At 44.8% G+C, this 26,402-nt stretch overlaps 1 protein-coding gene across 3 annotated transcripts in view; it reads left to right on the top strand.

Annotated features, from left to right (window-relative positions):
• Positions 1 to 26,402, top strand: part of BBS2 (Bardet-Biedl syndrome 2) — a 147,735-nt gene that overhangs the window by 40,932 nt on the left and 80,401 nt on the right. For 2 of the 3 annotated variants that reach the window (XM_068101815.2, XM_068101814.2), the window contains exons 2-10: positions 4,924 to 5,079; positions 8,494 to 8,616; positions 15,823 to 16,041; positions 18,397 to 18,522; positions 18,622 to 18,684; positions 18,788 to 18,865; positions 19,136 to 19,240; positions 21,798 to 21,884; positions 25,722 to 25,857. In XM_068101815.2, coding sequence (XP_067957916.2) covers positions 8,500 to 8,616; positions 15,823 to 16,041; positions 18,397 to 18,522; positions 18,622 to 18,684; positions 18,788 to 18,865; positions 19,136 to 19,240; positions 21,798 to 21,884; positions 25,722 to 25,857 — 931 coding nt within the window. In that variant the 5' untranslated portion in view covers positions 4,924 to 5,079; positions 8,494 to 8,499. The remainder of the gene's footprint in view (positions 1 to 4,923; positions 5,080 to 8,493; positions 8,617 to 15,822; positions 16,042 to 18,396; positions 18,523 to 18,621; positions 18,685 to 18,787; positions 18,866 to 19,135; positions 19,241 to 21,797; positions 21,885 to 25,721; positions 25,858 to 26,402) is intronic. The other variant, XM_068101816.2, reaches the window with a different exon arrangement.

Genomic DNA, 26,402 nt, shown 5'->3' with positions numbered 1-26,402 from the left:
CGAACAACAACAATAAAAACACCAAACATTAAAATAAAAAATTTAACAAACCATTGTCAAGTTTAAACCCCCCCCCCCCCCCCCTTTACACACCATTTTTCCACAAAGGTTTGTAAATCAGCTTTCATTTGGCAAAAAGAAAATTTCAAGCGCAACCTTGCCATGACCAGAGCCATAAACACAATTATCACATCAAATATCAGCATTTGCCAGGAGGTTTGCTTTTCTTGTCTTGTAGATTGCTAATTTTCCAATAGAAATTAGCAAGAGCAGTCTTAGCGCGATTTTTGTAACGAAGTGGTATTCCAAAAATAAAAACCCGTGTAGAAAAAGAAAAGTTCATACGATTAAAAAAAGTTGATAGAACCATTCCACAAAGCAGTGTTAAACCAAGCAACCAGTTCAAAGAAACATTGTATAAGGATCATGAACACACCAAAAAAGAACAAAGGATATTTAAAAGAAACCAGCAAGTATAAAATTTTTACAAACCAAAGGTGACGACACAAACAAAAACCACAAACAATTTTAAAGGAAATGCTCACGCAAGAGCTATGAACACTTCAAGAGCAAATTAAGCGTTTAATTAAATTAAGCGAAAAATTGAGAAAGGGAGAGAGAGGGGCAGAGGGAGAGAGAGAGAGAGAGAGAGAGAGAGAGAGAGAGAGAGAGAGAGAGACAGAGACAGAGACAGAGACAGAGACACAGAGAGAGACACAGAGAGAGAGAGACAGAGAGAGAGAGACAGAGAGAGAGAAAAAAAGGAAAGAAAAAGACAAAAGACCCGTTTGATGTTTGGTCTCTGGCTGTCTGGCCTAGAGTGTAGACTGACTTGTTGTCATATAAAAAACGTGAATACAGTCTGTACCAATTACCCTTCCCTGCTCTTGCATCGGATCTTCAGTTTCAAAAATACCGCCAAGTGCGAGCATCCGCCAGAGGGCAGGTGAAAACTACCTTCAAACTTGCTTTCTCTGAGAAAACCTGCATTGTTAATTATCATACTTTTTCCTATAAGCAGACATGTTTTAATTACCTATATTAACTCTGTTATCTACATTATTATGTTACTTTGTCAGGTGTCGCCTTTACCGACATAAGGGCTGTTAGGGGTTCTACATTTACTTGTACATCGGCACTTGTAGGAACCCTTACTGCCCTCACACAAAGTTTAAAAATGACCTTTACTCAGCTTTATCCGTTATTTTGATGATCAACAACTGACACTTGAGCAATATGACATTCAGCTTTTTGGTGGGAGGTGGTGGTGAGGGGTTCCACATATTGATGAGTGGTTATCCTTCCAGGCATGACAGTGCTGCCCTTCAAATGTCTTTTTTGTGGTGTCAAGTGTTACTTCTACCACCTGAAGTGGATGGAGGTTATGCGTTTACCAGGCTGTTTGTCTGTGAGTAGCATATCTCAGAAGGTTTGGACGAATGGACAAGTTGGGTCTGTGACGAGCACAAATTCATCAGACTTTGGTGAAGACCCTGATACGAAGACTATAATTTTTTACGTCATTCTTCACCAGTGAGAGATGGGGGCCAAAAACCTTATATAGCACGATATCTCAAAATGTTGTGGACTTCTACCACCTGAAGTTGGGTGGGTGACAACAACAAGCTGATTCGATTTTGGTTGAGGTCCTGGTTCAGATCCAGTCTATCAGTTCAATACAAACATAGACATGTTGAGCTTGGCGGAGGCGTGCCTCTACTGAGTGCCTTTCCAGTTACCTCCAGCACCGAAGGTGGACGGAGGTTATGTTTTGTCTGTGAGCAGGATATCTCAAAAACTTGTGGTCGATTCGGACGGAATTTGGTGAATATGGGAACACGGACAAATCGATTAGATTTTGATGAAGATCCAAATCTGGATCCAGATACGAGAATTTTTATTCCTTCGCCGACGAAGTCACCGGATCCATTATGTTTTCGGGTTGTCCGTCCAGCTGTCCATCCGTCCATCCGCGATAACTTAAGAACGGCTGACGGGATCGAAGTCGAACTTGGTACAAGTATGTAGAATGATGTAAAGATAAACTGATTGGATGTTGGGGTCAAAAGGTCAAAGGTCAAAGGTTCCGTCAAGTAAAAAATCTGTTACAGAGCTAACTTGTGAACCAGTGATGGGATTTTCACCAAACTTCGTATAATTATATATTATGATACAAAGATGAAATGATTAGATTTTGGGGTCAAAAGGTCAAAGGTCAGAGGTCATGTTAAGTGACAATTATTTTGTTACCATGTTAACTTAAGAACGACTAAAGGGATCTAAGCCAAACTTGGTACAGGCATATATAATGATGTAAGGATGAACTGATTAGCTTTTGGGGTCAAGAGGTCAAAGGTCAGAGTCCGTAATAGGTTTTCGTCACCGCGATAACTTACGAACGGCTGAAGGGAACTGAGTCAAACGAGGTACATGTATGTACAGTCACGTGAAAAAGTAAGTACAGCCCATGTAAAGTTTTGACTTTTTCAACATATTTCAACATACAGCTATTTGATCTTCATTTCAACAATATTGATAGATAAAGGTGATATAATATAACAAATATGAAACATTTACATTTTGTAGTCCATTGTATAATTTAAATAACCATAAATGCAAATTTCGCATGTGGAAAAAGTAAGTACACCCCATGAAATGTTTTTAAAATCTTTTTAACATATGTAAACATATCAATAATAATTGATCTTCATTTAAACAGTATCTATAGATAAAGGTGATCTAATTGAACAACAAACAATGAAAAATTGACTTTGCAATAATTTATTCAACAAAAAATTGTTGCACAACATGCACAATTGCATGCACAGCTCGTTTCAAATCCCCCCACAACATCTCGATGGGATTTAGATCCGGGCTTTGACTTGGCCATTCCAGAACCCTCCATTTCTTTCTTTTCAGCCATTCCTTGGTGGATTTACTGGTATGTTTAGGGTCATTGTCATGTTGCAAGGTCTACCTTCGGTTGAGCTTCAACTTTCCGACAGATGGCCTCACATTATCCTCAAGCACCCTCTGGTACAATGAAGGATTCATAGTGGATTCTATGATGGTGAGCTGCCCAGGCCCTGATGGAGCAAAGCTGCCCCAAACCATAATGTTTCCACCACCATGCTTTACAGTTGGTATCAGGTTCTTGTGGTCAAATGCTGTCTTTGGTTTTCGCCAAACATGTCTTCTGGTACTGTGGCCAATTGACTCATCTGTCCAGAGCACATTGTTCCAGAAGTGCTGGTCTTTGCCTCGGTGTTCATTGGCAAACTTTAGTCTTGCCCTGATGTTCTTTCTGGACAGCAAAGGTTTCCTCCTGGCACAACTCCCATGAAGATCAAATTTGTGCAGCCTCTTTCTAATGGTAGACTCGTGCACTTTGACATCAACAGTGGCAAGAGCTACCTGGAGGTCCCGTGATGACATTCTGGGGTTATTTGAGACTTCTTTCAGCATCTTGCGGTCTGCTCTCGGGCTGAACTTGCTGGGGCGGCCTGGCTTGAACAAGTTGGCAGTTGTTTGGAATCTTCTCCACTTGTGGATGATCTTCCGGACAGTCGAATGATTGATGTCAAATTGTTTGGTTTTTTTTTAAATCCCTTCCCAGACTTGTAGGCATCTATAACCTTCTTTATGACGGTCTCAGAGAGCTCTTTTGATCTAGGCATGGTGACGCCGCACACTTCAACAACAAAGAGCAAACCAAACTAAATGTCTGAGGTTTAAATAAGACAGGTTCCTCCAAGATCCTCTCTGATGATGTTCTAATCATTTGCACCTGAGCTGGTGCACCTGATTCTAATTTTAGGTATTTGAAGTAGTGATAAATGTAGGGGTGTACTTACTTTTTCCACATGCGAAATTTGCATTTATGTTTATTTAAATTATACAATGGACTACAAAATGTAAATGTTTCATGATATTTGTTACATTATATCACCTTTATCTGTCAATATTGTTGAAATGAAGATCAAATAGCTGTATGTTGAAATATGTTGAAAAAGTCAAAACTTTACATGGGGTGTACTTACTTTTTCACATGACTGTATAATGACATAAAGATACTCGGATTAGATTATGGGGTCAAGAGGTCAAAGGACAGAGGTCCCATTCGGTAAAAAATTATATTACTGCGCTAACTTGTGAACCAGTGATGGGAGTTTGGTCAAACTTGGTATAAGTATATATTATGGTACAAAGATTAACTGAAGAGTTTTTGGTGTGAAAGGTCAGAGGTCATGTCAGGTAAAAATGCGATACTTGAGAACAGCTGATATCAGTCGATGTCGCGACGTCAAAGAGTGCCATTCTAGTTTAATCCAGACATTCTTGAGAGATCAGGCCAAAAACGATATATAGAGCGATATCTCAAAAGTTGTGGACAGATTATAACAAAACTCAGTGGATGAGTTGGGTAGGAGTCAGGAACAAGCTGATTAGATTCTGGTTGAGGTCTGGATGCAGATCCGGCCTATCAGTGGGATACAAAACGTTAACTAGTTCAGCTTGGCGGAAGTATGCGCTCTACCGAGTGCCGTTATAGTTAAATATCCATCCCTTGTATGCCTAGTTAGATGATGTCTCCCTTTCCCAATTTCAGTGTATGGAATTATCAACCCTTTTGACCCCTTTTTTTAGTGTTTTCCCCTCTGTATCTGTCTCTTATGTCCCTTCAAAGCACTTGCTAGGCCTTGCGGCACAAGTTTTGGTGGGAGAATCGCATAGGTGTTGTCAGCGGTGTCACGGATGGGTCACTCCACCTCCAGACTTGGCTCTGGCCCAATAGTGAGCGAGAGGGGAGGAGCTAAGCATGTCAATGCTAGAGGTGGGAGCCAGAGACCTTAAAAGCGCACCGCAGGGGGGATTGGAAGTGTTTTTCGAGCCAAACGCCACGGAAGGCTGTCATTTTTCCAGGCAGTCTTGCTGCGCCACATCGCCATCCAGCCAGCCTTTCCTTCTCCTCCTTATTCGTTGATCTCAAGCGCCTGGATGGCGTGCTGACCGAGCCTGTGGAGGGACGTGACCATTCATCTTCTCCGGTACTGCGCCATTCTCGCCGGCACAGCTCAGGTATTTCCTGTCTTGTCTACCCCTTATTTGTGTCAATATCCGGTGGTATGTCTGTTGCCCTAGATAAGGCTTGGGTAATTAAGGTTCCCAATTGTGTGTTTGGTCTGTGGATATGAGTATCGGTAAAGGTAAAGAGTTTTTGGTTCTATTGCATTTATTGATTACGTACTGGTTTTTGCTTGCCTTTCTTCTGTTCCCTTCCTCATGACCATTTTACTTGTTATTAAATATACTTGGATTAGGGGTGAATTATGGCTGTTGTGGTTCTCAATTGGTGGTTAAGAAAGACCCGTTGAGGGGTTAAATGTCTGCAGCATATAACGCCGTATATCCAGACCACACCGTGAACCACTCCGCATTGCTCAGCCACAATTGGGAATGATGCATAGAGTACCAATAGGTGTAACGCTTGGCTGGCTCGACGGTCGCATGGGTACTGTATCAGGAGTGGAAAGGCCATAATCTGGCCCAGAACCACGGACTCAGCTGATCGTTATGGTCGCATTAAGGTGACTCGCCAGATTTGAATGATCAGTGCAGCCACAATAAATATAGTGCCTTCCATAAGTATTGGAACAGTGAAGTCAAATTAGTTATTATTGCTATATACTCAAGAAATTTGGATTTGAGATCAAAATATGAATATGAGGCAAAAGTGCAGAAGGTCAGATTTTATGTCTTAGTATGTCTATGGATATATGTTTTACCATTGTACAACAATAGTACTTTTTATGCTCAGTCTCTCCATTTTTGGTAAGCATAAGAATTGGAAAAAATGACTGGTAGGTGTTTCTTGTTGTTCAGGTGTTTCTTGTTGCGTTGATTGTTCACACATAAGAGAGCTGTGAATGTCTACTTTTGGATTTAGCCTTTGGTTTTGCCATGGGAGTCTACCTTGGGAGTCAGTAGGCATAAACAAGCATGAAGACCAGAGAACTGTCTATGAAAGAAAAATGAGCAATTGGGAAGCTGAAAGAGCAAAATAATTCAATTCGAACCATAGCTCAAAGATTGGGCATGGTAAATACAACAATTTGGGATATATTGACAAAGAAAAAAAATCAATAATGTACTTATGTTCTATAACAAGTACTATAACAAGTAATAATGTACTATAACAAGGACATTATTACAATAATGTAATGATGTTCTTTCTGGACAGCAAAGGTTTCCTCCTGGCACACCTCCCATGTAGATCAAATTTGTGCAGCCTCTTTCTAATGGTAGACTCGTGCACTTTGACATCAACAGTGGCAAGAGCTACCTGTAGGTCCCGTGATGACATTCTGGGGTTCTTAGAGACTTCTTTCAGCATCTTGCGGTCTGCTCTCGGGCTGAACTTGCTGGGGCGGCCTGGCCTGAACCAGTTGGCAGTTGTTTGGAATCTTCTCCATTTGTAGATGATCTTCCGGACAGTCGAATGATTGATTTCAAATTGTTTGGAGATCTTTTTAAATCCCCTCCCAGACTCGTAGGCATCTATAACCTTCTTTCTGAAGGCCTCAGAGAGCTCTTTTGATCTAGACATGGTGACGCCGCACACTTCAACAACAAAGAGCAAACCAAACTAAATATCTGAGGTTTAAATAAGACAGGTTCCTCCAAAATCCTCTCGAACGATGTTCTAATCATTTGCACCTGAGCTGGTGCACCTGATTCTAATTTTAGGTATTTGAAGTAGTGATAAATGTAGGGATGTACTTACTTTTGTAGGGGTAAATGTTTATCTAAATTATACAATGGCCTACAAAATGTAAATGTTTCATGATATTTGTTATATTATATCACCTTTATCTATCAATATTGTTGAAATGAAGATCAAATAGCTGTATGTTGAAATGTGTTGAAAAAGTCAAAACTTTACATGGGGTGTACTTACTTTTTCACGTGACTGTATACATATACATATAAATACCAAGAAATAAAATCTGACATTCTGCACGTTTGCCTCATATTCAGCTTTTGATCTCAAATCCAAATTTCTCGAGTATATAGCAATAATAACAAATTTGACTTCACTGTTCCAATATTTATGGAGGGCACTATATAACGCAATATCTCAAAAAGTTGTGGACGGATTCGGACGAAACATGGCGAGCCGGTTGGGTGTGTGACGAGGGAAAATCAGTTCTATTTAGGTGAAGATGCAAATCCATAACCAGATACGCAATTTTTTTTATTTGTTTGAATTTTTATTGATTCTTCGCACCATTGAGACATAGACCGAAAAACGATTTATAGCAAGCCATTTCAGTTGTTGATGAGTTATTGCAAAACTTGGTTAATGAGTTGGGTAGGTGACAAGAACAAGCTGTTTCAGTTTTGGTTAAGGCCCTGATTCAGATCCAGCCTCTCGATGGGATACAAAACGTAAACCTGGCAACCTGACGGGGGTGTGCACTCGACCGAATTCCATTTTAGTTTTACTTGTTTTGTTTTTTTTGTTTTTTTGTATACAAGATCGAGGCTCGTGAAAGAGCAAACATTAATCACACAAAAAGTCAAACCGACACATAAAACACAAAATAAGGGGAGCGGTAGACAAGATGGGGAGAGAGGGGGAAGGACACAAACACAACATTTGAGAGCAGGGTCATCGAGAGAACTGTGGGAGGGAGAGGGCTTGGGGGGAGGTGGGAAAGGTATAAAACATAAAGACACTGCAAGGAATTCCAGGAAAGAAGTTGGAATTTAAAAAAAGTGTATCTGGGGTGAATTAGCGGGGGTAGAAAAGATCAAGGTTTTGGATGGGGGAAGATAGATGATGGTGAACAGCTGTTTTAAAGACCTGGAGGGAGGAGTGGTATTGAAGGGAGTGATGGAGTTTGTTCCAGAGGCGTAAGAAAAGAGGAATGAAGGAGTGAAGGTGAGCAGAGAGCCTAGATTTTGGCAGTTTAACCATAAGAGAGTTGCAGGCAGATCTTGTGCGACCTGTAGGAATATTTGGGGGACAGAGCACAGAGAGAGCTGGGGGAGATAGGCCGGAGAGGAGTCGGTAGAAGACAGAAAGACCACCAACCTGCCTGCGGTGAGTAAGTGAAAGGCCCTCGGAGTTAGCTTCATTGCGGGAGATTCCAATGATTCTGAAAGCTTTGGTTTCAACAGCGTGAAGCCGGGCTAGGTGTGAGGCAGGAGCACCAGCCCATAGGGGGGAACAGTATTCCATTGAGCTGCGGATAAAAGCCTTGTATGTGGTGAGGAGCTCAGGTGTGCCAAGGAAGGACTTTGCATGACGGAGGATGCCCAGACGGCGACTGGCTTTGGAGGCCAGCTTGGAAATGTGGTTTTCCCAAGAATGTGGCTTGGAAATGTGGTTTTCTTTGGATGAGGCTGTTTTCGTGTCTTGTACCCTTCTAAATAATCAGTGTTTCTTCTTCCTTTAATGGAGGACACCGGCCTGCTGTGTGCCGACAGCTCGAGATGCTGGCACCGATATTCTCACTAAGGCTCAGCTATAAGATCAAACCGGGCACAGTGACTGTCGGTTGCTTTGATGGAAAACATCCCTGTTTGACTGCAGGCACGCAGGCAGGAAAGGTGATTTGCAGCGAATGGCACAAACCTTTTCTTGCATATAAATGTGAATGAAGTGAATCATGCTTTATTCAACCTTCTCGCTGGCTGTGGTGCAGGGCACTCTTTCACATGTATGACCTGGCCAATATGGCTGCAGAGGTGATAAAGAAAGAATGATAAAGTGACAAGCTCTTAATAAAGTCCTTTGGATGAGGCTCTTATATATTTTTTAGGGTTTGAAGGAGATCTAAAAGACTTTGTAGGTACCTTGCAGGGTCACAAGCCTTAATCATGGATAAGATGGAGCGATTGTTCATGCATGAATGAAGTGTGAGAGCAATCGTGGAGGTTGCAATGTTGAGTTAAGAAAATGAACATCAACGACAAAGCGTAGGATAGCATGTTGGACAGATAGGGGACAGATTGGCGAGACATTTAGCAACTTGATACTTAAAGGGGTATATAGGTGCTTAGGATTCTAATAGGTCTAATAGGTTCATATGGGTCCAAGAGTTCTTAGGGGGTATATAGGGTCTACAGGGTCTTGAGGTTATAAAAGCTCTTAAGGGTCTTATTAATTTTAGGGGTCTTAAGTATTGAAGGGTTCTTAAGGGACTTGGAGTTCTAAAGGGTCTTGCAGATCTTAAGGATCTTTAGAGTAATAGGGTTCTTATGTATAAGAGTTATAAGGGTTTTGAGGGTATTTTGGGTGTTAGGGGTCTATAGAATCTTTGGGATCTGAAGTATCTAAGCTCTAAGGGTTCTAGAGGGTCTCATGGGGTCTAGGTAGCAGGGTAGCTGTTTTTCAGGTATCTCAGGGAGTGACATCCCGGGCTCAGCTGGCTCTGGCTGGCAGTGCCTGGTATGGGCCCCTTGTCCAGGGTAACGGATCCCCATGCCTTGTGGGGGAAGCCTCTTTAGGCTAAGACTATGAGAAGGACACTCAGATATCAAACCTCACCTGGAGGTCAGCCTGGGCAGCGCTACATCATGGATAAACATGCCCATGAAAGTCTGTGGTGGCACAAATTTAGGCATCTCTGCGTAGGATCTGTAGACAGCTGAGTCCACTTTGGAAATCAAGGGCAGCCGTCATTGTACCATCGACCTGGCCAGTCTGCTGCACCTATGTGCATCAGATTTCACATTGCATTTACTGCACCTGCAGCCAACGATGCTTATAGAAATAGAGAGTGGAAGAGGGATGGCACACACCTTCTATCACTTTAATCGCTTCTCTGTGCAGGGTTTTCCCTTCATTGGCACCAGAACATCTGCTCACCTGCTCACCACCCATTTTTACCTGAGTCCTGCAGCGAGGGAGGAGTGACGTCGGGGATTGGCAGAGGATGCTGTTGGGAGTCCCTACTCACGAGTCCACCTGTATGGTGGTCCAAGTGTGATGGTCATTTCTTCACTGATCAGGAGCACCAGTGACATTCGTATCCTGCTTGGGCATCAGAGCGGCCCTCTTCAGGAGTAGCACTGCTCTCTCCACAAGGAGAAGGGGATATAAAAAGTTCCCCAAAGAAAGCTTGTTCCACTTAGGCTTACCTGCCTACCGCGGGAAGGTTGCTCATTCATTTCTGTCGAGAAACAACAAATAAAAACAAATCAATATGCAACAAGAAGCCTAACAAATGTAACACCAAGAAGCTATATTTTGGTGCCTGGAATGTGCGCATGCTTCAAGTCAACGGCAGCAGCTTCAAACATCGAACAGCCGTTATTGGCTGCGAATTGACCCATCTACCTGGTATATCCAATCTTGAGGAGCAAGGCTCTGGTTATCAGTTCTACTGGAGCGGCAATCCAGAAAGTTAAAGTCGTCAGGCAGTTGTTGGTTTTGCGATTACAACCAAACATATAAACCTTCTACATGCTGTTCCTGTCCCAACCAGTATCAGTGAACGTCCCATGACTGTGCGACTCAAACTTGCCAATGAACACGATGCTACCATCATCAGCGCATACGCCCCTACCATGACAAACACATATGAGGTCAAAGAGCAGTTCTGCAATGACCCTTCAGCAGTCATACAGTCAACATCTCATAGTGGCAAGCTTAATTTGTTGGGGGACTTCAGCGCCCGAGTGGGATGAGATTATGTTGCGTGGAAAAAGGTGACGACACCACGGCATCAGAAAAGAGAACTCCATCGGCACTTTGCTGCTGACGCTGATGGACTCGTCATTAGAAACTCCTTGCTCCAACAAGCTGATAAATACAAAGCTACATTGATGCCTCCACGCTCTGGTATGATGTCAAGCACACACATGTTATGAGAGGCTCCTACTGTTGGTCCGACCATAGGCTTGTTAGGAGTAAAATGTCACTCAAGATCAAGCCTGCCGTAAGAGGGAAACGTATCAGGCCTGCTACAAAGCTCAACGCTCAACAACTTAAAATGCAACAACGTGCAATCACAGCTTCAGCATCATCTCAATGACACCTTGGAACAGTTGGATCTACCTACAACCAGTGCTGAAGGGGATGGGCCATTTTACAAGACATCACCTTCAGGGCAGCTTCTGATGTTCTCGGTGTCGTGAAGCGTAGTCACAAAGAATGGTTCGATGAGATCGCCTCCCAGGTCAACAGTTTACTTAACTTCGTACATGCAGCTCATCTTTGCTCGATTTATAACAGAGGCTCAGTGAGCAAACACTCCTCGGACCTGCAACTTAGGAGATTCGCACAATCAAGGCTACATTCCATGAAAGAGAGCTGGTGGGCAGCAAGAGCGGAAGAAATTCAGGAGGCAGCCGATACAAATAATTCTAGGAGTTTCCATGCTGGTCTAAAGGCAGTCTATGGACCGTCTTCTCGTGGTATTGCCACACTTCGTAGCTCAGTTGGCCAGCATCTTATCACAGATCCAAACAGGATCCTGGAACACTAAAATGAACACTTTATGGGTGTCCTCAATTGCCCCTCCTCCATCTCGGATGCAGCCATTGACTCTCTTTCCCAGCGGCCTATATTAGAAGACCTTGCCTGCCCTCCAACTAAAATAGAGACCACCAGAGCTATCAAAGAGATATCATCTGGAAATGCCCCTGGTGACAATGGTATCCCCTCCGAGGTTTTAAAGTTTGGCAGTGCCAACCTCCTCACCCGACTGACCCAACTCTACAATACCATCTGGAAAGAGGAATCAGTACCTCAGGTCTTTAAAGATGGTTGGTTGTTCAAAGCTTGTTCCCCTGTACCAATGCAAGGGTGATAGGTCGTGTGTCGACAACTACCGTGGCGTGGCCCTACTATCTAAAAAAAAAATTTTTTTTTAGCTGCGATGAGCAGCTCTATGAGAGGACCGGGTTGTTGTTCTTGTTGTTGGGGTGCCTTTTTGAATAGCGCATGCGCATACACTCGGACGTGCGTTGGTATGAGGTAAGAACATCGCGGACTAAAATCGCGATTTGTTTGAAGAAACCAGAATAAATTTAGCAACAAAGACAACATGAATGTTTTCATATTAATCTCGTTTCACAGAACTTGACACAAATTAGGTGTAATTATTGAATAGTGCATGCGCATACACTCGGACGTGCGTTGGTATGAGGTAAGAACATCGCGGACTAAAATCGCGATTTGTTTGAAGAAACCAGAATAAATTTAGCTGAAAGACAACATGAATGTTTTCATATCAATCTCGTTTCACAGAACTTGACACAAATTAGGTGTAATTATTGAATAGCGCATGTGCATACACTTGGACTTCCCCTACCGACCAAGCCCGTTTCAAATGATCCCTCTGCCACCCAGAATTAACATTAATAAATAACATTAATGAATTAACATTAACAGAAATAACATTCACGTCCATACATTATATGTAATCAGTTTATGAAGCATGTTGCGTCGCAAAACAAAGGACAAGACAAGAACTGAAAGACAAAAAGACGCTAGTGCATGCATATAATTTAATGACTGGTCGAATTTGGTAGCGCATATTGCAACGGATATCGTCATGATTCTACACGTCGCAGCTGGTGACCACACTGTGGTCATTTTTCTCTTGTTTTTTTTTGTGTTGGAGGCTCCAAGCACGGACTATGTAGCCCTCATCGAGGCCAGGCCTTAAATAGAAGAGAAGAAAAGTGTATGATGAAAAATGTACGATGTTTGTTTGTGAGAAAGAGATTGAGGCTCGCCCGGTAGCTGTAGTTTGAGTGAGACAGAAAGAAAATTCAGCAATCCTGACATGGAGAGTGTAAGATGGTTCCGGGCACCACTTTAACGCTCCTAAGTCGGAACGGTAGTACCACTCTGAACGGTTGCTGCCTTACAACCTACTACCATAAGGAACCGGTCCAACCGGATGAGTGTTTTTTTGGAGACACCATCTCCTTACTGGATGGCCGTTGGCTCCCAGAGGGAGCTCATCCACCCTTTGTCAGGTATTGTTTTTAGTCCTGCGGGGTGTCACAGTCACCCTCCCCACTGGCGAGCCAGTGAGGGTAGCCAGTGTAGTCGCCGACTGCCCGACCATGCGGTAGGTAGCACTGGGTTACCTGTTACCAGTGGCAGTCAAGAGACTGACCTGATATAATGCTGGGAAAATACTGTACTTGCCCGCATCATTCTTATTCGCATGTCACCAAGCCAATGCGGCTTTCGTACTGGATGTGGCATGACCAATATGATGTTATCTGCTCGACAACTTCAGGAGAAGCGATCTATACATTGTCTTTGTCGACTTTACGAAAGCACTTGATCTGGTCAGTAGAGAAGGCCTGTGGAAGCTACTGTACAAAGTCGGCTGTCGCACTAAGGTGATCAACATAATCAGATCCTTCCACGATGTTATGGTTGCTCGTGTGAGGGACAGTGGATGCACTTCTGAGTCATTTCCTGTTACCAAAGCCACAAAGCAAGGCTGTGTCATAGCTCCCCTATTATTTTGCATTGTGTTTTCCTCTATGCTTCATGATGCCTTTGAACATTGCACCCAGGGAGTGAGGATCCAGTTTCACACTGACGGTAGTTTGCAGCATCTGAAGGCCAAGTCCAGAATTACAGAAATGTTTCTCCGTGATCTACCTTTTGCCGATGACTGCGCACTCTTCAGTTATAATCTCGAAGATATGCAATTTATTGTCAACTCCTTTGCACAATATGCTCGTCACTAAGGCCTCAAGAAGTCCGAGGCTATGCTTCAGCCAAGACCAGAAAGTGCGTATACCGTCCCATCCATTACCATCGATGACACGCCAATCAAAGTTCAAGTTCTGCTACCTTGCAGGTGTCCTCTCTCAAAATGCAATGATTGATAATGAAGTAACATCAAGACGAGGTAAAGCATGTGTGTCCTTTGGAAGATTGACACAACGCCTTTTGCATGAACGTGGCATTCGCCTGGATACCAAGATCAGTGTCTATCGTGCTGTTGTCTTATTGACACTCCTATACAGATGCGAATCTTGGATACCCTATCATCGCCATATGAAATGCCTTGATCAAATCCATATGCGATGGAATACCTGTCACCTCAGTCCTAGACCACCGTCGTATCCAGGAATTGAGTATTTGATGATGCAAGCCCAGCTTCGCTGGTCAGGACACCTCACACGTATGGAAGACCATAGAATCCCAAGAGCGCTTTTCTATGGACAACTTAAATTTGGTAAATGGTCACGTAGTGCATAAAGAAAGTGCTATAAAGGACGTCCTTAAGTCTACACTCAAATCTTGTGCCATCCCAGTTGTCACCAAGGAACATAAGACCACAAACAGATCAGCTTGGGGTAACATTTGCCGCAGAGGCCTGGACCACTTTGGGAGACTTGCTATCGAGAGACAGCAGAGGCAAGAAAGGTAAACCTGCCAATGTCCATCTCCACAAGGACCAGTCTATACCTGCGATGTTTGTGGTAGACGCTGTGGGTCCCACATTGGACTATACAGCCATCGCACAATGCACAATGCTTAGTGAGCACGCCAACGAAGAGAAGAGATTCGTCAAACATGACGACTCACACCATCATGGAGTCTAAAGGGTCCAAAATGTCTAAAGAGTCTTAGAAGGTCTGTAATTAATACACCTACTCGCATTCTGTGCGGACAAACAAACAGACAAACAAACAGACAAACAAACAGACAGACAAATGGACTCAAATGCAATACCCCCTCCTCTGATGGGGGTAATAAACAATTGGTTGCTTGTAGTAAGAAAGAATACGCAGATAAGATTGAACAGAAATTTAGATTAGGGAATGCTAAGGAAATGTGGAACAGTACGAAGAAACCTCCTACATGAAGTTCTGATCATTTGTTAACTCTTGCAATGATTTGAGTAAATTATATGTTTGATTTGACGACTATGATCTTACACTAGTGAGGGATAATTTATCAAAACTCTGTGAGTAAAGATGCAGGGGTTGAACTTTGGTCATTCTGTCGTTAAAATATTTTGAAAGAATGTTTAATTTGGTAAGGCTTCTGGCCTGGATGGCCTGTGTGAGTGTATTTTTAAAAAACTAGGGCATGCCCGTACTATATATATATCTAAAATTATATCCCCCCCCCTCTATTTACATGAAATGGTTTGGTCCAAAGCGAACGGCTTGCGAGTACGGTGACAATCCCCCCCCTCTATTTACATGAAATGGTTTGGTCCATTCGCAAAGCCAAAGCGAACGGCAGTTACGAATCGCAGTTACGATGAATCGCAAAGTAGTTTTAATTAGTTTTAAAACATAGTTTAACGCCAACATAGTTTGCCAACGTGAAATAAATGAATACGCTCTCAAATGTGCCGTCCGAGGCAGAGTGTGTTCGCCACGTTCGGCACACGCGATAGCTCGCTGCTCTCTGATTGGTTGAATCGTTTTTTGGACATAGCTCGGTAAGTAATTGTCCGATTAATATGAAACCTTGAAAAGGCACATCCTCGGGTCCCCAGCAATATACCTGGCAAGTTTAAAGTATATCGGACCCGTGGTTGTCGAGAAACAGCGGTCACAGACAAACAAACAAACAAACACACATACAGAGATTACTGGAATTATAGATAGATGTTCATTTATCATTCTCATCATCAGCCATTCTCACCATTGGCAATTATCATTGTATTTTGTATTGTATACAGCTCCAAGGCACCAAAACACAAGAATAGTCTTTCTAGAATCTTTGATTCCAGTATGATGTCTCACTACTGCAGAGCAACAGTACTATTGGTCGACTAAAAACAAACAACAAAATAACAAACGTTTATTGTTCAGGTGTTCATCCACAATCCGCACGTGCGATCTAGCGGTGCGGTTCCCAGACGAGCTGGACAGAACACAGACATGACACTGCTGAACGTGAGCGAGGCGGTGTGCAGTGTTGTAGCAGGACGATTGCAGCCCTCTCTGGGTCGTGATGTTTTGCTTCTTGGAACTTCATGCAGCCTCCGTGCCTATGATGTGTATAACAACTCGGATCTATTTTACAAGGATGTATGTCTCACAGTATTGTCTCAACACTGTTTATCCTCATTCCCTTTTTTTGCATTCCTACTTGCTTTGTGGATTCCATCCGCAAATCATTTTTATTGCACAATACGTTAGGCTGTCCGATTGGTGTGCATGTGCATCTGGCTGTCCGAGTAGTATGCGTGTCAGGCTGTTTGTAACATGTGTGCATCAGGCTGTTTGTGACATGTGTGCATCAGGCTGTTTGTGACGCGTGCGTATCAGGCTGTTTGCGACGCGTGGGCGTCAGGCTGTTTGTGATGCGTGCCTGTCAGGCTGTTTGCGACAGGTTGTTTGTGATGTGTGTGTGTCAGGCTGTTTGTGACGTGTGGGCATCAGGCTGTTTGCAACGCGTGGGCGTCAGGCTGTTTGTGATGAGTGCCTGTCAGGCTGTTTGCGATGCGTGCCCGTCAGGCTGTTTGCGACAGGCTGTTTGTGATGTGTGTGTGTCAGGCTGTTTGTGACGCATGGGCATCAGGCTGTTTGCGACGCGTGGGCATCAGGCTGTTTGCGACGCATGGGCATCAGGCTGTTTGCGACGCGTGGGCATCAGGCTGTTTGCGACACGTGGGCGTCAGACTGTTTGTGATGCGTGCCTGTCAGGCTGTTTGCGATGCGTGCCCGTCAGGCTGTTTGCGACAGGCTGTTTGTGATGTGTGTGTGTCAGGCTGTTTGTGACGCATGGGCATCAGGCTGTTTGCGACGCGTGGGCATCAGGCTGTTTGCGACGCGTGGGCATCAGGCTGTTTGCGACGCGTGGGCATCAGGCTGTTTGCGATGTGTTGGCATCAGGCTGTTTGCGACGTGTGGGCGTCAGGCTGTTTGTGATACGTGCCTGTCAGGCTGTTTGCGATGCGTGGGCGTCAGGCTGTTTGTGATGCGTGCCTGTCAGGCTGTTTGTGATGCGTGCCTGTCAGGCTGTTTGTGATGCGTGCCTGTCAGGCTGTTTGCGACAGGCTGTTTGGGATGTGTGTGTGACAGGCTGTTTGCGACGTGTGGGCATCAGGCTGTTTGCAACGCGTGGGCGTCAGGCTGTTTGTGATGAGTGCCTGTCAGGCTGTTTGCAATGCGTGCCCGTCAGGCTGTTTGCGACAGGCTGATTATGATGTGTGTGTGTCAGGCTGTTTGTGACGCATGGGCATCAGGCTGTTTGTGACGCGTGGGCATCAGGCTGTTTGCGACGCGTGGGCATCAGGCTGTTTGCGACGCGTGGGCATCAGGCTGTTTGCGACACGTGGGCATCAGGCTGTTTGCGACGCGTGGGCATCAGGCTGTTTGCGACGCGTGGGCATCAGGCTGTTTGCGACGCGTGGGCATCAGGCTGTTTGCGATGCGTGGGCATCAGGCTGTTTGCGACTCGTGGGCATCAGGCTGTTTGCGACGCGTGGGCATCAGGCTGTTTGCGACGCGTGGGCATCAGGCTGTTTGCGACGCGTGGGCATCAGGCTGTTTGTGACGCGTGGGCTTCAGGCTGTTTGCGACGCGTGGGCACCAGGCTGTTTGCGATGCGTGGGCATCAGGCTGTTTGCGACGCGTGGGCATCAGGCTGTTTGCGACGCGTGGGCATCAGGCTGTTTGCGACGCATGGGCATCAGGCTGTTTGCGACGTGTGAGCATCAGGCTGTTTGTGATACGTGCCTGTCAGGCTGTTTGCGATGCGTGGGCGTCAGGCTGTTTGTGATGCGTGCCTGTCAGGCCGTTTGCGACAGGCTGTTTGTGATGTGTGTGTGTGTCAGGCTGTTTGCGACACGTGGGCATCAGGCTGTTTGTGACGCGTGTGCATCAGGCTTTTTGCGACGCGTGTGCGTCGTGCTGTTTGCGACGCGTGCGTGTCAGGTTGTTTGTGACGCATGTGCAATGTGCATCAGGCTGACTGTGATGCGTGTGCGTCAGGCTGTTGGCAACGCATGTGCGTCAGGCTGTTTACTTCGTGTGCACGTCAGGCTGTTTACTGGGTGTGTGCGTCAGGCTGTTTACTGGGTGTGTGCATCAGGCTGTTTACTGGGTGTGTGTCAGGCTGTTTACTGGGTGTGTGCGTCAGGCTGTTTACTATGTGTGTGCGTCAGGCTGTTTACTGTGTGTGTGCATCAGGCTGTTTACTGTGTGTGTGCATCAGGCTGTTTACTGGGTGTGTGTGTGTCAGGCTGTTTACTGGGTGTGTGCATCAGGTTGTTTGCTGGGTGTGTGTGTGTCAGGCACATAGGTACCAGGCGTGTATCAGGCTGTCCGAGAAGTGTGTGTTTCTGGTTGTCCAATGAGTGTCTGTGTCAGGCTATTTGAGTAGTGTGTGAATTGGGCTGTTTGCTGCACGTGTGTCTCCTCTTTGAATTGTGTGTATAGGTACCAGATGGAGCTAACACCGTAGTTGCTGGTCATCTTGGCTCCATTGAGTGTCCCTTGGCTATCGTTGGTGGAAATTGTGCCCTCCAAGGCTTTGATCATCATGGAAATGATCTCTTCTGGACGGTAAGCATAAATATTACATCATCATGCGTGTACTCATTGTTTCCAATGCATGATTTCATGAATGTGGAAGCGTTTTATGAAGGAAGGTTGTCTTTCTAGGTTACGGGTGATAGCGTCAAATCTCTGGCACTGTGTGACTTCACTGGAGATGGCACCAATGAAGTAAATCACATGTCACAGCATCTCCATCAAGCGCTGTTTACCATTTTACACCCCCAAACTGCTTGTGCACTACCACTGACAATCATGACTTGTTGCTTTACAGCTGCTGGTTGGTTCAGACGATTTTGACATCAGAGTGTTCAAAGAAGATGAAATCATTGCCGAGATGACTGAAACAGATGTGCGTTGGGTTCCTTCTCCACAATCACTCCTTGCAATGTACCCACTCTTGTTGCAACATAAAAACCTGTACCTGTGTCCAGCGCTTGTGGTGCAGTTGAATTCTGAGTGTTGTAGGCTCGAATCCAAGCACCGACCAATGCACATCATTGCTTTAAAATATCATACAACTTTTTTTTATCGTACAACCGTGTAACGTTCACTGGTTACACCATTTTAAAATGCACATTAAAGGGTAACGTGATGATCTGGTCCTTGTTTTGTTGCCTAGGCGATCACAGCCCTTTGCAGGCTGCAGGGCAGCACTTTTGGCTACTCTCTAGCCAATGGTACTGTGGGTGTGTACAACAGGACTGCACGGTTGTGGCGCATCAAGGTTTGTACCTCGTATACTTTCTTTGCTCGTCTCGTATTCGAAATATCAAAGAACAATCTGTAGTTCATTTCGGTTTATTGACATCATTAAACACTGGACAAGGCAGTCCGAAGACTGAAATTTGTCTAGTTTACAATAATAAAACAGTATTTCATAAAACTTACAAATATATATAAAAAATCATCATCATCATCATATAAAATTACATGAATATACTTATTATGCATAAAAATAAGTGTATGGAATAAATAAACATACATAATCAAACAACAATAAAAAATATATATAACAAATTCTACCAACAAAAATAACCTAAAATAGCAGAAAACTTAAGAATAACAACAAACAGATATTATGTATGTAATTGATTCTATGCACTTACATAACAGAAGGGGTAACTTATTAAAGTATTTCAGTCAAAAAAGGAATTGTTGAATTCTTGTATCTGAGTTTTACATCGAGGTCGGTCAGAATGTTGAGCATTCCTGAGTTGCATTCTATATCGAGACACAGATTCCTGCGTAGGAGGAAGAATGTCATGGTGACGATCACATTTTAGAAGACCAAGACCAAAACGCAAGAGAAGCTCATTCCTGCGTTCGCTCAACAACTATAAACCAAAATGACGAAGTTGTTGCGAATAGGACTGAATAGATGGTTACGCAATAAAACGGAGCGCACGCTTCTGGAGTCGTTCAATCTCATCGCTCTGAGCCCTTGTAATGCCAGAACCCCACACGGGCACCGAACTCCAGAACCCCACACGGGCACCGAACTCCAGAACCCCACACGGGCACCGAACTCCAGAACCCCACACGGGCACCGAACTCCAGAACCCCACACGGGCACCGAACTCCAGAACCCCACACGGGCACCGAACTCCAGAACCCCACACGGGCACCGAACTCCAGAACCCCACACGGGCACCAAACTCCAGAACCCCACACGGGCACCGAACTCCAGAACCCCACACGGGCACCGAACTCCAGAACCCCACACGGGCACCGAACTCCAGAACCCCACACGGGCACCGAACTCCAGAACCCCACACGGGCACCGAACTCCAGAACCCCACACGGGCACCGAACTCCAGCAAAGGGCGAATGTACACTTTGTATATTTCAACAAGATCGGGGGCACTCACATGAAATTTCTTGAAAGTACAAAGAACGAAGAGTCGTCGATCAAGAACGAGATACCATCTGCTAGATTTGACTATTCCACTTCAGATCAGATTGGATTACAACACCAAGGAGAGTGAGCGATTGAACTCTTTGCAGAGGGATGTTGTCATTGACGATGTTTAATTGGGGTGGAACATTCTGAAGAAAAGATATTTGCATAATCTTACATTTCTCCGGCTTCGGCCTAACATCGTTAAGGCAACACCAATCACCAAGTGCATCAACATGGGCTTACATCGAACTTTGCTCAGTTCTGTTCAACACTAGTTGAGAGAATCCAAGTGAACAAAAAGTCCGGAAACTGCAGGTTGGAGAAATGCAAAAGCCTATAGGGGTCTGATGAGGTACACGGGGTGGGAGGGGGGGGGGGTGCCCCCCAAAATAGGTATTTTTTTGTTTGTGTAAAGTCATGCTTATGTGAATATGATTCTACATGCTGCCCTGTCTTCCAGCAACCATTGAAATTGGTTTAAAATACCTTTAGTTAGTGCAGTATACCGTTTATTCTACCAGGTGAGCGCCAGGGTTATTGCCTCTGTGTTTTCTTATGAGCACCTTGTTAATCATCTTCAAAATGGATGTTATAACACGCCTAAACACCCAGTTTTCCCCCTTGCAATCTGCTGGAGGTACAGGTGTATGCATGCAAAGTTCAGGGCCGCTAGGTTTTATGGTTTTGGAGTTATGGAGGAGACAGATGGATGGGCGGACAGACACTGCCTTTTATTATTGTCCCCCGTCGCACCGCGGAGCGAAAGGGGGACTATGGTTTTACCCTCCGTCCGTGTGTGCGTGCGTACCCTTGTGAGCGGAATATCTTGAAAAATAAGCGAAGTACCAACTTCTAATCTGGTGTGTAGGTGTATCTCGGCATAAGGACGAACGCTGTTGAAATTTGGGTCGCCACGTCAAAATCCAAGATGGCCGCCGCCATGTATGTCTGAACCTTGTGAGCGGAATATCTTGAAAAATAAGCGAAGTACCAACTTCTAATCTGGTGTGTAGGTGTATCTCGGCATAAGGACGAACGCTATTGAAAATTGGATCGCCACGTCAAAATCCAAGATGGCCGCCACCATATATGTCTGAACCTTGTGAGCGGAATATCTTGAAAAATAAACGAACTACTAACTTCTAATCTGGTGTGTGGGTGTGTCTCCAACCCACTCGAAAATATTATCGACTCTTCCATGTTTTCTGCGTCTTCCACTTTGTCAACTCACATCACTTCACCGACGGGGGACCTCGGGGTAACGCTTGTTATAGATTGGAATGTTTCAAATGTGACGTCGATATTGCATGCCTGATGCGGTTATGCCTGTTGTACACAACAGTGAAAGGAATACCAGTTGTTGCTGCATCTTGTTTTACAGTCAAAAAACCAGCCAATCTGCATCCATGCTTTTGATCTGGATTCGGATGGAGTGAAGGAACTCGTTACGGGCTGGTCCAATGGGAAGGTATGGGCACATTTTTACAGGGGCAATGATTCAGCGGGGCTGACAGGATAGCCTAAAGGTATACACACTTCCAGGATAGCCTAAAGGTATACACACTCCCCTCGAAGCAGTCTGGTCGCCTGGGTTCGACTCTCGACACAGTTATAAACTGTCATCCTGGTTAGCTCACCTGGAACGAAGTTCAGGGGAGCTTATGCGATGACGCGTCGTCCGTCCATCAGTCAGTCCGTCCGCCCGTCCATCAATCAGTCCGTCCGCCCGTCCGTAAACACTTGCAACTTCTTTTCCAAAACTGCTGATGGGATTGCGACCAAATTTGGCACAAATGATATTTGTTGTGTTGTGACTAAAGTTTGTTCACGGCATTAAAAAAATCGGGGTCTAAGGGGGTTTACCGGGGTCAAAGTGGATACAGGTTTGACCCCCCAAAATAGGTATTTGCTTTCTTTTCTGAAACTACACACACTATTTCGATGAAACTTCACCACAACCTTAATCACCCATGATGTACCAATGTTTGGTCACGGCATTAAAAAATATGCCCCTTTGGGAGTGTATGGGGGGGGGGGGGTTGTCCCCCAAAATAGGTATTTGCTTTCTTCTCAGAAACTACACACGCAATTTCGATGAAACTTCACCACAACCTTAATCACCCATGATGTACCAATGTTTGTTCAAGGCATTAGAAAAATTGGGGTCTTACGAAGTATATGGGGTCGGGGGAGAGGAGGTTGCCCCCCAAAATAGGAATTTTTTGCTCTGTTTATTCAATCATCAATTTGGTTTCAGAACTTAACCAAAGCGTTCAGAATCATTGGAATCTCCTGCGATGAAGCAACCTCCGAGGGCCTTTCACTTACTCACCGCAGGCAGGTTGGTGGTCTTTCTGTCTTCTACCGACTCCTCTCCGGCCTTCCTCCAATCCTCCTCCAGCTCTCTCTGGGCTCTGTCCCCCAAATATTCCTACAGGTCGCACAAGATCTGCCTGCAACCCTCTTATGGTTAAACTGCCAAAATCAAGACTCTCTATTCACCTTCACTCCTTCATTCCTCCTTTCTCCCGCCTCTGGAACAAACTCCCTCACTCTCTTCAATCCCCCTCCTCCCTCCAGGTCTTTAAAACAGCTGTTCACCACCATCACTTATCTTCCCCCATCCAAAACCTTGATCTTTTCTACCCCTGCTAATTTCACCCCAAATCCACTTTTTTGAAATACCAACTTCTCTCCTGGAAGTCTTTGGTGTCCTTGTGTTTATACTTCTCCACCCCCCCCCCCCCCCTTCCCACGCTGCCTCCCCCCAAGCCCTCTCCCTCCCACACATTCCTGATGTCCCTGCACTCAAATGTTGTGTTTATGTGCTTCCCCTTCTCTCCCCATCTTGTCCACCGCTCCCCTTTTTATATACTTTGTTTGTTTGTCTGTTTGATTTGTTTGTGTGATAAATGGTAGCTCTTTCACGAGCCTCGATTATGTATACCAAAAAAAAAAAAAAAAAAAAAAAGTCTTATGATTCTGTTAGTATGATTCTACATGCTGCCCTGTCTTCCAGCAACCATTGAAATTGGTGTAAAATACCCTTAGTCGGTGCAGTATACTGTTTAATCTGATATTCTGTTGATGATGAACTCCATCCGACCCACCATGTTACCTTGTATATCGTGAAGTCCACTCAACTAACTCACCGTGTTACCTTGTATATCGTGAACTCCACCCAACCCACCATGTTACTATGTATATCGTGAACTCCACCCAACCCACCATGTTACCTTGTATATCGTGAACTCCACCCGACCCACCATGTTACCTTGTATATCGTGAACTCCACCCAACCCACCATGTTACTATGTATATCGTGAACTCCACCCAACCCACCATGTTACTATGTATATCGTGAACTCCACCCAACCCACCATGTTACCTTGTATATCCTGAACTCCACCCGACCCACCATGTTACCTTGTATATCGTGAACTCCACCCAACCCACCATGTTACCTTGTATATCGTGAACTCCACCCAACCCACCATGTTACTATGTATATCGTGAACTCCACCCAACCCACCATGTTACCTTGTATATCGTGAACTCCACCCAACCCACCATGTTACCTTGTATATCGTGAACTCCACCCGACCCACCATGTTACTATGTATATCGTGAACTCCACCCAACCCACCATGTTACCTTGTATATCGTGAACTCCACCCAACCCACCATGTTACTATGTATATCGTGAACTCCACCCAACCCACCATGTTACCTTGTATATCGTGAACTCCACCCGACCCACCATGTTACCTTGTATATCGTGAACTCCACCCAACCCACCATGTTACTATGTATATCGTGAACTCCACCCAACCCACCATGTTACCTTGTATATCGTGAACTCCACCCGACCCACCATGTTACCTTGTATATCGTGAACTCCACCCGACCCACCATGTTACCTTGTATATCGTGAACTCCACCCAACCCACCATGTTACTATGTATATCGTGAACTCCACCCAACCCACCATGTTACCTTGTATATCCTGAACTCCACCCGACCCACCATGTTACCTTGTATATCGTGAACTCCACCCAACCCACCATGTTACCTTGTATATCGTGAACTCCACCCAACCCACCATGTTACTATGTATATCGTGAACTCCACCCAACCCACCATGTTACCTTGTATATCGTGAACTCCACCCGACCCACCATGTTACCTTGTATATCGTGAACTCCACCCAACCCACCATGTTACCTTGTATATCGTGAACTCCACCCAACCCACCATGTTACTATGTATATCGTGAACTCCACCCGACCCACCATGTTACTATGTATATCGTGAACTCCACCCAACCCACCATGTTACCTTGTATATCGTGAACTCCACCCAACCCACCATGTTACCTTGTATATCGTGAACTCCACCAAACCCACCATGTTACCTTGTATATCGTGTACTCCACCTGACCCACCATGTTACTATGTATATCGTGAAGTCCACTCAACTAACTCACCGTGTTACCTTGTATATCCTGAACTCCACCCGACCCACCATGTTACTATGTATATCGTGAAGTCCACTCAACTAACTCACCGTGTTACCTTGTATATCCTGAACTCCACCCGACCCACCATGTTACTATGTATATCGTGAACTCCACCCAACCCACCATGTTACCTTGTATATCGTGAAGTCCACTCAACTAACTCACCGTGTTACCTTGTATATCCTGAACTCCACCCGACCCACCATGTTACTATGTATATCGTGAACTCCACCAAACCCACCATGTTACCTTGTATATCGTGAACTCCACCCAACCCACCATGGTACCTTGTATATCGTGAACTCCACCCAACCCACCATATTACTATGTATATCGTGAACTCCACCCAACCCACCATGTTACCTTGTATATCGTGAACTCCACCAAACCCACCATGTTACCTTGTATATCGTGAACTCCACCTGACCCACCATGTTACCTTGTATATCGTGAACTCCACCTGACCCACCATGTTACCTTGTATATCGTGAACTCCACCCAACCCACCATGTTACTTTGTATAGTGTATACCGTGAACTCCACCCAGTACCGCGGAATCAGGATCGGTATTTGTGGGGTCTTTCTTTGATTCATATGTCACAAACCATGGCGCTTCCTCACCTCTAGTATTACATCATAAGTACAACTACAAGCTGAGTCATGTTCACCTGTCACGGCACCATTTTAAGGATAGTTATCCACAAAGCAACAGTTTGCATTGGTGTTTGTTGTTAGCAGAGTATTTCGAACATGATCTTTGCTCCGATTTCACCATCTCATTAACAGCTTGATGTACGAAATGCTCGTTCGGGAGAGGTAATATCCAAGGACAATTTTGCGTCGTCCGTGGCTGGCATCGTGGAAGGAGATTACCGCATGGATGGGAAGCTGCAGCTCATTTGCTGCTCAACGGAGGGCGAAGGTAAAGGGACGAATGTCATCTGTCGGCCTTATCTCAATTAATAAGCAAGTGATATTTAACAGTCCGTTTTGTTGTACAACAGGTTCCATTTAAAAAAATGCACCATCAATACTATAAAAGCGCAATCAATTTTTTTAATGCGCACCCATTTGTTGGACAGCTGTCGGACCCCACCCACATTTGTCACTTAACTCCGCCCACCATGGCCACGGCACCGAGACAAAATAAAATGGCCGCCATCTTGTTTTTTTGGTGGGCCTAAGACATCAGGCCTTTAAGCCTCTGTTGGTTAAATACTGCCCGAGTTTGTTGCGTCAGATTCTTTGAGTCGAGTGTTATTCATAATGAGGTACCCTGAATAATATAATCGATGTCGAATAATAATTATTAGCAAGGTTTAATCAAGCCAGCCAGCATGCGGGTCCCTAAAAATATAAGCATTAAGTAATTTTTGAACGGCCCCATGTTGGGGTTAAACAATCCGTGACAATGTGACGAGTCAGCTCATTCTGATATAACCGTGTGGAGGGTCACATGGATAACAG

Source organism: Myxine glutinosa, chromosome 9, assembly GCF_964187855.1.
Source record: "Myxine glutinosa chromosome 9, kmMyxGlut1.1, whole genome shotgun sequence".
Classification (NCBI taxonomy): Eukaryota; Metazoa; Chordata; class Myxini; order Myxiniformes; family Myxinidae; genus Myxine; species Myxine glutinosa.
This window is presented reverse-complemented; position numbering and strand designations above follow the sequence as displayed.